We start from the raw sequence: 17,010 nt of genomic DNA, 5'->3' as shown, positions 1-17,010 counted from the left end.
TTTCAAATGTATGTATAGGCTATAGGGCTGATGTGGTTAATGTATGTTTTGTAATAATAATCACTATCTACAAAGTAACTTAAGTTGTAAAACAATTGTAGTGGAGTAAAAGTACAATATTTGCCTCTGAGATGTGGAGTAGAAGTACTGAAATACTACATTAAAGTAAAAAAAAGTACAGTACTAAAATTAGTTACTTTCCACCACTGATTATTTGTACAATTTACAAGTGATGGCTCGAGCATAGATGAAGGCATCTTTTGGAGTCGTCTCTTGTCAGCTAAGGAGGGAGTAGGAAATCGCACATGGAATGTTTGGACATTTGAAAGGAAGAGAGCCATATCCGCCCACTCAATGACCCAGAACCATTTGTCGTTTTGACCTAGGCTAGGATGACATATTGCCAATGACACTTGGCTTATAGCTAGTTAAAAATATAAATCTTATGACGATATTTCTAGGTGGTCAAAGGTGAGACATGCACTGCCCCAATCATATCTTTGACTAATTTATCTTTTTCGACACATGGTGGTGCCCTTTAGCCATACGAAACCAAATTGCTGTACAGTATTAACCAACGTTTGCAGAGAATATGCAAAGGAACTGTACATGTCCACATCTCAAAAAGCATAGACTGGGCTGATGTATAAAATATGCCAAAGTGAATATTCATAGCCCATGATGTCAGTAAAATGTCTTCAAGTCAAGAAAGGCAAACAGTTAAGACTTAGAAAAGGCAATGATGTCGACGGAAATTGTTTTATCTTTTTAATTGATCATTAAAGTATAGGCTAAATGAGACATGACCATGAATAATTTGAGAACAAGAAACAATCGATACAGCAATGTTCTATATTTCAGCATTTGGTAATAGGTGGTGTAATGTGTTAAACACATCCCATAACTATAGTCTTCCTTTCAGCAATGGCTGTGTAGTGTGCAGACATGCACATTTAGACAAAAAAAAATACTGTGCAGTTTGCTGTCAAGAGTCTGTCAAGACATTTCAGATGAACAGGGAACCAACAACAGGAAATGTTAGTTTTTAGTTTTTATGCAATGCAGCAGGTGAAATTTCCTACTGTTACTGAAATCAAATTAAACCAACATTTTGGCAACAATACATTTATTTTTCAGAGGGATAGATTGGCCACTATAAAAACTGTTTGTGTAAGTGTAACATTAGCCCTATTCTGAGATTAAGTTAACTTCACATAGTCAAGGACATTACAACTAAAACGTTAGTTGAAATATCCCTTTAACAGTCACGCCTTTCAGTGCAAATGTGCAAAAATGTCAAATTAATGTTCAGAAACATTGAGAAATCCAGTCAAGTACTGTATAGAGTAAAGACTTGTACAAACGTTAAAAAAAAAACTTCACTACTGCACAATCATGATTTATGCACTTCCGCCATTTCAACAATCTTATCAGTATGGCTAGCCACACTAGCAGCATAGCAACACAGACCAAATCTAAATATTTGCTCAGAAAACTTTAGACAGTTTGATTATTAAGAAAATAAGAACATAATCAACATAATTTTGATAATAAATCTGATTTACACATTCACACAATTTAAGTAATTTTTTCCCACACTTCTTATAACATTCAACTTGGATGTCAATTATAAAATCTTCAACAAGGCAATGTCTAAAATAATTTTTACGAAGCTTTTTTGGCACTATATTAATAACATAGAAAAAGGTGTACGGTTTAAATAAAAAGGAAGGCACATTATAGTCAAGATCTTAAGTTAAGTTGAACATTTCAAGTGTTGTTTTTTATTTATTTCTTTTATTTATTAAAATTATTTACCCAACCCCTTTGTCAATACCGCCTGCAGGCATGTGACTTCTATGAGTCTCCATGAAGTATAGTGTAAAGCATCTCTTGTAAACATGACATAATGGAGAAAAAGGGTTCTGTTCATCACATACCAATAAAAAAAGAAATAAAAAAACACGTTAAAAGTGAGCATATTGGCGGAACCCTTCATTGGGACTCAAACCTTTATTTGATTGCTATGACTGTCTGAATTAAACCTCCAATAGTGAAATTAAAGTTGGCTGTACAGTGCACACTGTCAGTAACACCCATCATGTCAGTGAAGGGGACTTGCTGAGTCACTCTGGCACACACACATCCACTTCAATGGATGTTTGTTTTGGGTCAGTCAGAACAGACGAGCCACAGTCCCCACTACATAATTGCACTTGAGGTTAGTCGTCAAAAAAAGCTACATTTTGTGTTCCTTTTGTCCGTTTCTTTCCATCAATAATCTTATAGCTTCCAGGATTACTGATAGGAAGGGGGCCCTGTATGATGGCAGGGTTGCTACAGCGGTTTGCAGTCTGGCTCGTCTCAGCCGTGCAGATCATCATCATCCAGGTATTTCTTACGCCGCTGGCAGCGTGGGCAAGAGGGCGACTGTGCATGGCAGGCCAAGTGAAACACAGCCTTACAGTCTTTACACCTGGAAGACAGAAAGAAAAGGTGCATGAAGATGAGGACTGAGGAAATTAAGCAAGAATGCTTACCTAAGATAAACCTCCTGAAATATGTCTATGCTCAATGACATTTTCAATACAACAAAGCCTACAAATTTGCACAAGTGCAGCCAATTATTTGTACCCCTTTATCTCCCAAATTTAGACATAATGGAAATCAATTCCTCTCCATAGATTTCTGTATTTTCACTGCTGTTGTGCTCGACTGAAATGCCATCGATAAGTCCTATAGTGTGTGTGTGAGAGTGTGTTGAATTTAAGTGAATTGTGTGGGTGTGGCTGCTGCCTACCGGGTGGTGCTGTTGACCTGGAAGGGGAAGATGACGTCGTCGGAGTTGCAGATCTGGCAGTAGAAGCCGCGCTGGCTGCAGAGTTCACATTGGTGCACATGGCTGGAGGCGAACTGCACCAGTGTGCTCAGGTATGCCACGTATTGACCCGCCGCTATCTGCAAAACACACACAATGATATATATGTATTTCAAGGAGGCAAGCTTGACTATAGAGAGTCATGTGATAAGTTATGGAGTGTTTCTTAGTGATATTATCGTTGAAGGAGAGAGTGAAGGCGAGATCACTCTTTGATCTCGCCGCATCACAATCACATGCGAGTAGTGTTCGGAAGTATTGTTTACCACATCTAAGTATTACTTCCACATTCTTAAATTGTAGTTGATGTTGTTATAAGCCATAAGAAATTCCAAATCAGAAAGATTATTGAATATTATATTAAAATTGATTAACTACCTGGTCCGTTTTTATACTCTGATAAATTAACACTCAGGACACTCAAACTGAACGCTGAGCTGAATATATCATAACAGTCATAGAGGAGGCAGTATGAAGCATTTGCATACCTGTCGCAGGTCTATCACGCTGTAAAGATGGCTCGACTCCAAGAGGTATGTCCGCTGCTGCAATCTGAGGAGAACCCAATAACAAAACAATGCTTGTTAAATATACAAAAACATGAAACAACCTAAAATTCCAATGTCGATAACGGCAACACAAAGCAGTATATTCCTTAAACACATTAAGCCTGGTATCCCAATTTTGAAATAGCAGATCTACAATCTTACAACGCAACAATGTGATCTGTATATTAGTCCAGATTTCCAAAAGTCTTAACCCTGGAGGCAAATTGTGTTAATTTAGGGTAAACATGTTTTTTAGGGGTATTTAAGTAGTTGTTCACCCAAAATTGTTCTATCAATCACACACCCCATGAAGCCTTGAATTCATGGAGATTCTTTTGTTTTTGTCACATTCCTAAGCCATTAATTTGTCTATCTGTGTCCTTTTTATGCACAAAGATGGGGTCCAAGCCAGTCTATGAAGTCACTCAGTACTATGACGTCATTCTTATGGTCTGATGGTACTATATGGGGATTCGCAAATTTATGGAGATCCACTGATCCGAATGGCTTTCCACTCAGTGCATCACTCCGTGGGCCAGAATAGTCTCAATGGTAATATCACAGAGCGTGACATCATAAGTGACACCAGCAGGTTTATATAACTGTCCATGTGACAGAATAGTCTCCATATATGCGAATGTTACGTTTATGATATCAGTCAACCCAAGGCAATACTAGATGATCAGGCCCCTTCACACATAAGAGAATCCTGTTTCAAGCAGTGTCCATACAAAACAAACAATGTCACCTTTAGGGACAAATCGTGACCGTTAACATTCAAACACGAACGGGACATGACACATGCTGCATGTCACATTTTGGGAAGAATCGCACCTCTTTACATTGAAACCTGGAAGTCTCATGAGTCAAATTTAATATAAGATTTGTTGAATGACAAAGTACTGTATATAGGGCTGAAGTGCTTACATTACATTACAGTCATTTAGCAGACACTTTTATCCAAAGCGACTTACAATAAGTGCATTCAACATCGGTAGAGAACGAAACTACTAATCACCAGAAGTCCTAAGTGCATTCTCTTCTAAAACAAGCAACTAAGAGTATACCTACAGTAGCGCTGAGGTAAAAGTGCAATGCTTAAAACAGTGCAACAAATCTAACATGGACAGTTTCACACAACACAACGTGCCCTCCATACCTGGCTTGGACCTTCTTACAGGCACCACTGCGGCAAGTGAGCAGGTAGTCTCCCAGCAGGCGAAGGCTCTGACGGAGGCGGTGTGCCTGGCCCATGGGTTCGGCGTGCGCCATCAGCTCTGGGTTCAGCTGCTCCAGGTTCAACAGGGGCTCCTGCTCGATCTCATCCAGCAACCCCAGGGCCTTCCGGGAAACCTGATGAGGCACACACGCACACAAGGTACATAAGAATCAAACATATTTTTGTTTGGCTTCTTCAGACATTGCTGCAGCATTAGTAATAAAATAAAAGACAGTACGCTAATAATAAGGGTATACAATAAATCAACATATATACAATGTATGCATGATGATGCATTGTTTGCCTTGAAATGCTTGGGGAGGTCATTATGTGAAATGTTGCACAAATACATTTTCTATTGCAGTGTAGTCTATATTGTTTCCAGAGGTATTTTGAGAATTTAAGGTTCCGTTTTATGGCCTTTGGCCCTGTATGTTACAGCACATCTCCAATGCTGGACCCACCTCTCGAGCTGTGAGGTCCCAGTTGTGCACCATGCGGGCTGGGATGATCGTGGTGTCACCAAGGTGACAGGAGTCACAGTAGTACTGGCCCGAGAACTCACACAGCCGCGCTCTTCCCAGGGAGAGGCCGATCTGCTTGGCGCAACCTGAATGAGGGACAGATGCAAGGATATAAATATAGCAAACACATACTGTATACCTAGTTTCACATCAAGGTTGTGGTATGGCTTTACCACAACCTTGGAATTATTTAGCTCATTTTGATACATCGGGGAGAAAGTGTACCTGCTGTATCCTCATTCTCTTTTTTCTTACAACACAAGAATATAAAGTTTCTTTAATTTCTTAAAGGGATTGTAGGCGATTCAGAGATAAACACATAAAAAAAATCCAGCAGTTCGTTTCCCCGACCACCAGGGGGTGACGCACGGAGGACTTCCATAGAGTAAGCAGACTTCTAAACGGGCCATGCCGAATATAGGTTACTTTATTCGGATACAATTCGCGGAACTACCCGCCCCTGCCGGTTCTCTGAATTTTAATTTTTAAATAGGCTCTTTCATGACAAATTGACCACATATATGAAGTTAAACAACTAAATTCTATCCAAACGCTTTTTGAAAAGTAAATTATGTGCCTAAAAAACGAAGTTTGAGAGCATTTTAAAACCGAAAGTAAAAAGTTCACACGGACGCGCACATGCGTGCGTGAATTTACGCACCGGATACCCGGATGTGTAACCTAAATAGTAGGGAAAATACGGATTTCAGAAAGAGGAGTGTTTTTCAATGCAGGAAAACACCCCAGCATCATTATATAGTGGCTGATAGAGGGGAAAAAATGCAAAATATATATATAGAGGTATTTTTCAAATATAGGCTTAATGTTGCCTACTATACCTCTAAGAATTAACTGCTTGAACTTAACTGCCTTTTTTTTGTTCAACTATACCACCCTAGATACCTAGAATTACATTAATTGCCTTATAAACTGTGAAAACCCAAAGTAGCAGTATTTTATTTTAATACATTTAGAATAGGCAATTATTTTTAACCCTTTTCTCCCCAATTTAGTCGTTATGCCAATTAATTCCTCCCCACACACATTTGTGTGTTGTCACTGCTACCTCCGTCCTACAGGTGCCGCCCCAGCCCGTAGGACTACATGCAGTGACAAAGATCACCCTCCCCGGCCGGCAATTCTGTTCATATACTGTAGTACACGCTCGGTTGGATTCGAACCCCTCGACTCCATGGTGGTGGGCAGGTACTTTACCACTGCGCCGCCCGAGCCCCCCTACATCTCACATGCATTTAATTTACAAACATATTTTGTAGCTTTAATATACATCAAATCCCCTGAAAGAAAGCCAACAATGTTTTTCTCTGTGAGATTGGACCAAGGCCAACAAATGCATGTGATGATATCATGCATATACAACTAGCCTACTTTCTGTAACTTCCTGAAACTACAGGCCCATGTGAGCAGAGGCTCTTTACTTCTCTATTGTCACTGTGTATTTATATAGAGCAGCACACACAAATCTCTCCCATTGTAACAACACATCCAGCAACGAAAATTTAAAGTCATTATATGGCCAGAATTTAATTACCCGCCAATTTAACTACTTAAGCCCTATATACTTTGTTGTCGAACTTTCAACTTGTAGATCAGCTGGGTAAATAGTCAGAGTCTGATGACCTGCAGTCAGAGTCTGATGACCTGCAGTCAGGAATCCCCAGGACCCACGCATCTGGAGCTTGCAAGAGACCGCTTTATTATAAGACATGCATGTGATGGGGAGAAAGACTGGGAGATGTGGAGAATGGATAAAAATAAAAGAGGACAGTCATAGGCCCATTGACCACTTCAACCCTATATACTACTTTGATTGCGGTCTCCTTGTTTCCCTCTACACCAAATCTCTTCATGGAAAATAACTAATGTGCAAGCTCACAAGGCGTTACGTTGCAACACGTTGTGAGCTTGTAAAAATTGTAGCCAACGCCTCACTACTGGCACTCAGCATTAAGGGTTGGATTTGGGTTAAGTCTCTGCGACACATACAGTACTAGCGTCATGGCGAGGGGGTGTACTTGTACATCAAAAGCTGCCTCACGCTGCTACGGAAACTGGTAGTGTCCTGAATTTAGCTACTTGCTTTACTATAAGGAGCGGCAACCAATGCAAGGTTCAACAGCAATGTCTTGCTCAAGGACACAATGCCAGGAGGAGGCAGGAAAGGAACCGGGAACCTTCCGATTCCCAGAAGGCTCACTCTACCTCCTTCATTTAGCTGTTACAGAACTGACTGTGATGATATTTGAAGTGACATACCGACAGACTTGCTTGCACAACTGAATATTTTCCAAATGGTTAAAGCTCACTTTACATGACAGTGTTAGTAATGTTTGACACGTATACCACACAGCTCATGAATTGGGCAACAATTAAGCAGGGGTTATTCAAATCATTGCTTCTCCCACTGTTAAATTGAAAGTCATACTTGCACGGATCCCACACTTTTGGATAACTAACGGGATGTTTCTTTGACACAATGGACGAACAAAGCCTGCCTGAGGTGGTTTTTAACCATGTGAAATACTATCTGCGTTTTATTGTTTTACAGTACCTATTCATGCTGCACAAACTGGTCTTTGAAACAGCACCTTTAAGAAACATTGTACCTGCTGCTACTTTTTCCCCCCACCTGCGTATGATGCTGATGTTTCCATTTTCATTTGTTCCATTTAACCTGTTTTCTATCTCTTAGTGTCCCATTGCTCTCACTCTATCCTATCTCTTCTCACAGAACACTACCAAACAATGGAGCGCGCACGGAAAAGAATATTTCACCCACTGCTTTACACCTGAAAACTGTGATGTGACAAATAAAACTGATTCTGGATCTGTTCAACTGCCGTTCAACAACAAGTTGAGACCGAGGAGTGCAACCAAGCTGAAAACTCCCAAATCACCTGCACACTTGAAGTTCTGCTTGTCCAGCCCCCTCTCGGACGGCACAGTGTATAGATGAGCCAGCAGCACGCCATCGCCTTTTAGTCTGTGTTGCACCAGTCTGTGGACGTTTCCCGCAACGCCCTGACCCCCTGCTGCCGGCTCCTCCGATAACCCATCGCTGTCCAGGTAGGAGTCCAGAGCTCCTCGGATCAGAGCCCTCCAGGCGCGCGCCTCCTCGGGGCTCTCCGCTCTCAGCCTCAGCGTCTCCTTGCAGGTCAGGAGTTTAAAGAAGGCCGCTCCTCCCAGAGAGACGGCCGGAACGACGTCGCGAATGACTTCGATGGGGTGGCCCATCCGCAGAGACTTCCGCCCTTCCTGGACCCAGAAGCCCTTCAAGGCCTCTAAGGAGAGGGAGAAGACGAGCCGCACCCACGTCCGGCCGTCAGCGTCTGGCGAGAAGTACAACACGGCTTCTTTGATGGCGTCTGGCTCTGGGTCGGCGGACCGTGTCCAGTCTAGGTTCTGTGGAGGGAGAGGTGGGGGCGCCGTACACCCTCCACCGCCCTCCACGTCCGCGGACGATGAGCCTCGTTCAGGGCTGGAAGGGGCGGAGGGAGACGATGGCGAGGGTTCATTCAGACCGTTCGTGAGGGGGACCTGCAGCACTTCCCACTGCTCGTCCACGCGGGACGTCGGGCGACATTTGTTAACCGCCTCCAAAATGCGGTCCACCCAGTCCTCGGCCTCGTCATGATTGGCTGCCCGGAGGTAGAGGCGCTTACCCGAGAAGGCCAGCTCGAAGCGCCCGTCGGTTGAGGTGACACGGGCGTCCTCACAGCGCAGCAGGGAGGAGTTCTCGCAGCCGGTGCGCTCCTCAGCATCGAGGTAAAGGCGGAACTCAAAGGGGGACAGCTCACAATAGTAGTCTCGCCACCTACCCAAAACACCGGCGCGGTATTCCAGGTGACCAAGCTTCAGCAGGCCGCGGAACGGGTTGGACAGCCCTGACAGGTAAAAGATGGGGAAGATAGGGAAATGAAACAAGGACAAGACAAAGTTAGCACAATACAACACCAATTTGGCTATTGGTTTACTTTCATTCTGACACCTCTGAGATTATTATTTTGGGTGTGACAAAAGCACAAAACCGGTTTCAGCAGTACATCTGATCCTACTACAGTCACCAGACAAGGGCAGTGATGAAGAAAACATGAAAATTGAGCAGGGTTGGAAAGTAAATATATATTACTGTAATGAGGAAGTGCTTAAAATGATTAAGCCCATTCAAAAGTCCTTGCAAATGTCTTAGGACATAACTTAGGAGACTGCAATTTGTCTTGGACTTGCTGACTATAATGTTCCTTATAATACACTCATGGTTTGGAAGGGTGTGAGGAAATACTTGAAGTTTCCTAAACATGACAACAAAGATTTCCCCACACAGTAAAGAAATATTGGACTTCTTTACTGGAAACTGAGGGAATTGACACATCTCTACACCCAGAATATTTTTAAATCAAATAAGGATCTCTTATTATATCAAATATATATACATATATATATATTATTATTTTTTTCTCCAATGTAACATATTGCATATGTAATTTTTTTTTTGCGGAAATCTTTAGAAAATCTTTTGAAATAATAATAATAATTAAAGTTAGGGTAAGTGATATTTTTTGGTATCTTTCTTTTTTTGTTAAAAAGGTTAAAGTACTATATTCTGATAGTAATCATTGCTACAGAGCGTTTGTTCGGTCACAGGGGTCTCTCCAGCTCTTTAGTAAACAGAATATAGTACATTTTCATGTAGGTGACACATTTTAAGCCAATCAGGAGAGAGCACTGAAAATGCATTTTCTGTTTAATAAAGAGCAGGAGAGATATTGGAGACTCCTTATATATATGGACACTCTATAGTAACGAGCACTATCAGAACATAGACCCTTTTTGCAATTATTTGAATAATTGCAAATCACTTACCCTACCTTTAATGACAATAAATAAAGGGATATTCACTTGCAACCCACAACAATGGGTGTCAGAGATCTACATCTAGCCAATGACCAGTGTGTTTTCACCAAATAAAATACCTATTTTTCTGTGGTGAACCACGCTGGGGGGTGACTGAGGCACCTCGGGCTCAGAAGAGGGGGAGATCAGCCCATTAACACTGGATGAGGACTCCTCTAGGTCCGACACTTCCTCAAGGTGGGGCTTGTAGATCGTCGCTTGTAGATCGTCGTCTGAGATCCAGGAGTGGGAATACTGCAGATGACAGTACAAAGTAATTCTCTCTGCTCTACAGAGTTATGTGTAATTTACCAACTTACAGTAAGAATATATGAATTTCCCCGCGGGATCAATTAAGTCTTATACTGTACTTGGTTGCACTTTGTGTCACACACTGAAAACCACCGCATCTACAAGCTTGTAGATCAGTTCTTTTTGGTGCGCGTCAGAAGCTGCAAGCAATGCGAACGGAGAACACCACATACATGTAGGAAGGATAGAAGTGTGAACTGAATCACTTATGTACTGTAGGAATAACAAACAATCGAGTACATCAATGAGTAGAAATATTGCATCTGGTGCTTGTTTATTGCACGTTTGTTCCAATGTTATAGTGATATTAGTGATGTCCATGCAAAAACAAAAAAATGGTTTTATACTGCTCTACTCTACTGTATGTGGTGCTTACCAAAGATACTAAACAGTGCACCTTACTTTTACTTGGGACAGGAAGCTAACTTTGTTTTGTCCACCAGTCAGAGTTTCAATAATTTTTAGAGTTGTTAGAGTTAGCTGAAGTGTGTGCTTAAAATCAAAGTCATCGCAAGGCAGAATAAAACAAAAGTTAGAATTTGTCAGGCTGGATCTGTAAGATTCAGTGTCCCAACAGGTAAAGTGCCAGGTGCCACAGTGGATGGTTCATGCCAAATTTCACCCATTTTAACAGCAACAATATTATTGGATATTGGATCTCTAAAGAAAATAGCGAATGGGCTCTACATTAGACAAACTTCTCAGCAACAGTGGAAATGCACAATTTCCAGACGAGCCAACAGCTTCCCTGAAATTTCCGTGTGACATGTCATTTTGTCATTAACCCAGAGCGAACAGGTGACTGCCTTGATAAACAAGCTTTTAAGTTAACTCCTAATCTATAATGTTTCATAAGAGTTGTGTGTGTTACGGCACACTACAGCAATGTGACAAATGTTTTATGAAACTATAAAACACGAGGGATGACAACGACCTCCACATAACATCACACTTACAGTAGGTTATAGGACAAGGACTTTGGATGTCAGAGGAACAATGCGTGTCTGTGTACTTGTATTACTATACTTGTCAAGATACTTGCCAAATGTCCCCACAAATATAGTAGAATTTGAGAAATAGACATTATGAGGACCATTTTGGGATTAGGCATTTAGAGGTTGGTTTAGGGGTTGGGTTGGAGTTATGCCTGATTTATATACTTTGCGCCAGTGTCACACACTGACAAATAGCTGATCTACAAGCCCACAATGGCTGTTTTTCTGCCATCCTAATAATATATATATGTCCTAACATCAAAATATCATATATGTGTAATGTGTGTGTGTGTGTGTGTGTGTGTGTGTGTGTGTGTGTGAATGTCACTTTCACTACCCCATTTGTCTGCAAATACACTTACTGAGAGCGATTCTGCTGACATTTTCCTGCTGAGCATACTGGCGGAGCGAGAGAAGGCAGGATCAGAGAAAACAGTTCTGAGCCCGTTTGCTGAAGGTTCAGAGCTGCACTCTGCGGGGTCCTTCATCACCTCTACTTCAGTGTCCTTCTGGACAATCTCAGTCTCCTTCTGATAATTGGTCGCCTGTTCCTCCTCCACGGGCTTGCTGATGGCCACTTCTGTGTCCAAGCGCGACTCGGAGGAGGTGTCAAGCCGTGATCCTGAAGAACCGAGGACCGATTCGGGTGCCGGTTCTGACCGTGGCGGTGAGGAACTTGTTGTCCGGTCTGCAAGAACGGGGAAGGGCGTGGCCGGGCCGTGGATCTCGCTGTCGGAGCCGCTGCCACCAGTGGTATCAGATATGTGGTCGGGACCCACACTGGAGACAAAGGAGTCTTCCTCGCGCATGGAGTCCTGGCTGGAGTGTCCGCTGCTCCGAAGGTCTGACAGTACACTGCAGAGACACGACAAGTTTCAACCAGTGCATGGCAGGAGGACAACATTTGATTGTAAATGAAGGTACATGCATTTGATAACATTTCATACAAAAGTATGTATTCTGTAAGAGCAAGAAGTAAATACATTTACATTGGTTGACTTTACTGAAAATATTCAAGACTTTACCACAGACAATGGTAAATATTCACTAAGAGTAAATGTTATTAACGAAGCCTGCACAATTCTCTCCATATAGGTTAGTACACTCGATAGTATACTTCCATCTTCATGGTGTCTTAATTTCATTTACTCTGAATTTGGGCTGATGGTTTGCACTTTTTTAATGGGTGTGCACTCAGCTGAATAAATTAAGACAAATGTCCACTGGTTACCAGCACTTGATAGCTTTTAATATCATTCATCTTACAATATCTATTCTACATAATGCAATTGCATGCACACACACACAAACAGAAACGTACTCTTTGGGTGGCCTCTTGGTGCTGCTGTCACCATTGAGGGACAGATCCAGGTCACTGCGGGGATCCTGGCCCTGCAGGAGGCTGTCAGAGCTCAGGCTGGACGACAGCTGAGAGGAGCCCGTTGTGTCCAGGCTCAAATTGGACGAGTTCATGGCGTTCCTGCTCCCCGGCAACGCCCCCGCTCCCTTTCCCACCAGCACGCCCCCTGGGCCCCCTCTGTGCACCTCCACCGTGTCCGAAGTGCCCGACGACTGAGATGCGGTATCCCACGACTCCTTCGGCTGAGAGGCTGTGCCGTTAATAGAGGGTGGTTCAAGCCCGTCCGCCTGGGTGGCGGGGCAGAGCCCGGCTAGAGCCAGCGGGGTGGTGGTCCACTCGTTGAGGACGGCCGACTTGTAGGAGAGGTTGAATGTGAGCGACGCCAGGCCCTGCAGGTAGCTGATCAGCACCTCCCGCTCCTCTGAGTTCAGGAGCAGCGCGGTGGGCTGGTAGTGGGCCCCCAGCTTGGAGCCCTCCCTGAACAGGGAGACCAGGTAACACTCCAGCAGGCCGTGGTTGAGCGCCAGCCGCAGCCACGCCCGGCACCGGCCCACATCTGTGCTCACGAAGCTCAGCTTCTCCAGTTCCTCGATCACATCACTGGACAAGTAACAGCATTAATCATTATTAACTTATTTGGGTAGCATCTTTCACACACTTCATGTAATGGTTATTAACCATGTTGAACCTCATTATAGGCATAGTCAAAAAATAAATCTGAATGTTGTTGTTTTTTATAGCATCATTGTGAGCTTGTATTGTTTTTTTTTCTTTATAATTTGTAAATAGGGCTTAAGTGGTTCATGACAATAAATAATATAGAACCAAAAACAATTACAGTGAAGTAAAACATCAATAAAATATAGTTCAAGAAGCACCCGCTTAGATGGTTAATACAGGGCATTTGGGCATGGAAAGTTGACTAGTAGCCGATGAACAGGTGCTGCTCATATTGATGATAGAAATGTTGATTACGAGCCCCTCAATCAACAATTACTACAGCACAGCCAAGAAAGCAAAGCGTGGTGGCAATATCTTTACTGTATACAGTATGAGGCTTTACATGAGTACACCAGGTACTGTTAAGCAGTACCTGGTGTACCTGCCACCTCGGTTCCAGTGTTTTCCAGTGTGGGCTCCATATACACGCCTATCCCCTGATTCTGAACATATATTTGGAGAATAAAGGCGGTTACACACCGGCGAATATGCGAATATACTCAAAATTCGGACTCGTTCCGAATAATTAAAAGACGCTTTTTTCGCTCCGCGGAACTGGTGTGGAAGCTTGCATTGACTTTATAAGGTTTAAAAAAGAAACGTATTATTCGCATGAAAGAAATCGCCCCGGTGTGTAAGGACCTTTAGAATAGCAAACATTACACTTTGGGATTCAAATGTTCTCATATTTGGTAGACCTTTTCTGCCAACTGTTTAGATAAGTTGTAATATCTAAGGTCGAATAATGTCTTCGGCTGTGGGGAATAAATAAAATGTTGACTGAAAAGTATTTTAGTTAATGTAATTAATATTACTATTATGGATGAATTGTGGTTATCGTTGGCCTGGTCATTTACTTTTGTAAAAATCTATATAGCTCCGATTTAGAGTTGGGTTGTGAGCTATTTTTGGCAAAGAGATTTGGTGTACTGTAGACGGAAAAAAGTGGTTGAACAGTTGTAACTCAGGTCACATAAATCTAGAGGGTTTTTGTGGTTAATAACATCATGTTGTCTGTGGTATGTGTATTGTTGAGCTTTTCACTCACCGGTGGGTGACAGTTTTGAGCAGGCTCCAGAAGACGGGCTGGGGGAGGGATCCCTGCGCCCTCTTCTTTTTCCGGCCAGCGGCCTCGGAGTGGATGTGCTTGCTCTTGAGGCCGTGGATGAAGATGGCCTCCAGGGCACAGCAGAGCAGGTTGGCATCCCCATCCTCGCTGGTCACCACCGCATCTGACGTCACATAGCGCTTCTGCAGGGCCTTCAGTGACAGCACCAGCTTCTCTTTGATCCGCTAGCAGAAACAAGATGATTATTGTGGAAATAGGTAAATAGAATTATCATTTTTTTAAATGGTGACGCTATAACAGGTTGATTAGAAGAATTTGGGCTGGAGGCTCTTCCCTGACCTACTGGGAGTGTGCGTGCAAAGTTTCACAACGATCGGACAGACAGACAGAAAACAAAATCCCTCGCCTTTGGCCTGGTTGAGTATAATAAACATTATTATCCCCGTTTAGCCTTGTTTCCTTGTACTGACCCTCTAAGGTGAGGATCTCAGATTAAACCTATAAACTTCAGTTAAAAATAAATATTGATAATAACTGCTTTTCATGTTACACACAAATACAAGCATTCAAATATGGAATGGATCTTATTTTGAATGAGGGAACGATAGGAATATACAACAGTGGCAAAACTTGGGGGAAAACATTTGTCATAGTTCCATTAAGAGAAGAGGAAAAATGGCTCATTGACCATGTGACTTTCAAACGTTTACCTATTGAGTCACCTCCAGTCAGCTGACAGGCACAGAGTGAACATCAACATGCCCACATTATACAATACACTATAGGCCTAAATAGATTATTCATCAACACTTGAGACTCACAGACTGAGAATGCCATTGTCTGTGTTCTGTACATTTGGTACTGTAGCAGCTGTGCCGATGTCAGCAGAGCCTTTCTACAAATGCATTACTAAGCTACACAACAAAATCCAGTTCAATTAACACTCAGGATTTTACCATGTACTCTGACTGAAATCCACCCAAAACCAACCAGCTGTCGCCATGTCTAATTGGCAATAATTATGAATAACAGCCAGTCAGACAGTTTCCAATGAAATGTATATATCTGGCTATCGTTTTGAACCCCACTGCATTTAACCCCACGTTGCTTGGATGTGAGGACAAGGCTGACCTTTTGGCTTTGATTCACTCTTTATCTTTGTTTATCTGACAATATTAGACTTGATTAAGGCCCTCAGGCCAGGGCCTTTGAAAGTATCAAGATAAGCAGCAGATAAGATTCTGAATAACACGTTAGTCGTTAGTCATGAAATGTCACAAATGCAAAACTGTAAGGATCTAATCTTCTAGAGTTACAAGATCGTAAACAACATGGGGCTGTTGCTTTACCTGTGTGACATCTTTGGCCTCCGGTGATGGGTCTGGTGTCTGTGTGGCAAGCATGGCACCTCCAGAGAAGGTTTATTCCCACATGGCACGCTGACACACAAAAACAAAACAAAACATATTCCTTTAGGAATGTGCCCAAGGAGGCTGTGGCTGGATTGGGCACGTCGGGGGAAATCAAACCACCCTCCAAAACGACCAGACAGGCCTTAACCTACAGGCAAAAAGAAAGTCAGGAAGACCTAGTAACGGCTGGAGGAAGGCCTGTCAACCGAAAGAGAAACCCAGAGAAACCAGCTGGCTCATTGAAAACTGGCAAACATCTCTTCCTTCCCATCATGACTTACTTCCCTGTTGAAACGTTATCTGACATGGCAGTTGGGTAAATATTAAACTGAGTGGGTGTGTTTGCAGCCAGATTGCCAATGCACATCACATCACAATGAATGAATCCCCCTCATATTGCAGTATGTTGTCTATGAAATTGCATCCGAAATCAAATCACTGCAACTTTTCCAGCAAATGTCTAATCTGCACTGTCGTGGCTTGTACGTTGTCATGCACACAGTAAAATCACAGTTAAAAGACACTTCTGTAATCAAGTCATGTGACAGTGATTAGAGGGTTCTTTTTGGCTGCAGGGAAGCAGCCACACACACAGATGATAGTAGTGAGGGTAAATCACAGCATTGCCACAGACAGCAGCATGATCAATAACTGTGTGACACAATGGCACACGCACACGCATGAGGTAACTTCTAAACTCATCTGATATAAATGAAAATGATGGCTTCCAGCAAACACATTTACATAACACTGTTGTACTGTAACTCAGAGCTTACAAATGTAACCAAATGGGTTAAATATGTCCAAATAAATGTCCACTTTGTTACATTTGTAGCCTGTCAGAGATTTTACAAAAAAAAATATCAAGAAAGTCAACCAAAGAACAAGATTTTTGGGCAGGATCTCCTCGTTGGTCAGTGGTACTAGGATTACACTGAGGACACTAGCTGCTGGAGCACTCATCAAATGTCATTTCTTGACATTTTTGTCATGCATGCACCTCATGGTACTCTAGCACCACAAAGGCATTAAATAAATTACTTCAGAGTTCAGACCTCT

General features: G+C 42.5%; 1 protein-coding gene across 1 annotated transcript in view; it reads right to left on the bottom strand.

Moving 5' to 3' along the window:
- Nucleotides 1-754: 754 nt before the first annotated feature.
- The window catches only part of plekhm1 (pleckstrin homology domain containing, family M (with RUN domain) member 1), a 17,341-nt gene continuing 1,085 nt past the window's right edge, over nt 755-17,010 (bottom strand). The window contains exons 2-12 of the mRNA XM_080456040.1: nt 15,889-15,978; nt 14,519-14,763; nt 12,712-13,350; nt 11,753-12,245; nt 10,164-10,338; nt 8,088-9,074; nt 5,110-5,255; nt 4,586-4,779; nt 3,367-3,430; nt 2,801-2,958; nt 755-2,476 (exon numbers count right to left, since the gene is read on the bottom strand). Of these exons, the coding sequence (XP_080312166.1) occupies nt 2,365-2,476; nt 2,801-2,958; nt 3,367-3,430; nt 4,586-4,779; nt 5,110-5,255; nt 8,088-9,074; nt 10,164-10,338; nt 11,753-12,245; nt 12,712-13,350; nt 14,519-14,763; nt 15,889-15,942 (3,267 nt within the window). The 5' untranslated portion in view covers nt 15,943-15,978 and the 3' untranslated portion in view covers nt 755-2,364. The remainder of the gene's footprint in view (nt 2,477-2,800; nt 2,959-3,366; nt 3,431-4,585; nt 4,780-5,109; nt 5,256-8,087; nt 9,075-10,163; nt 10,339-11,752; nt 12,246-12,711; nt 13,351-14,518; nt 14,764-15,888; nt 15,979-17,010) is intronic.

This window comes from Gymnoscopelus braueri (genome assembly GCF_963280865.1).
Source record: "Gymnoscopelus braueri genome assembly, chromosome: 17".
NCBI lineage: Eukaryota > Metazoa > Chordata > Actinopteri > Myctophiformes > Myctophidae > Gymnoscopelus > Gymnoscopelus braueri.
The sequence above is the reverse complement of the archived record's forward strand: the minus strand, read 5'-3'. Positions and strand labels throughout refer to the sequence as shown.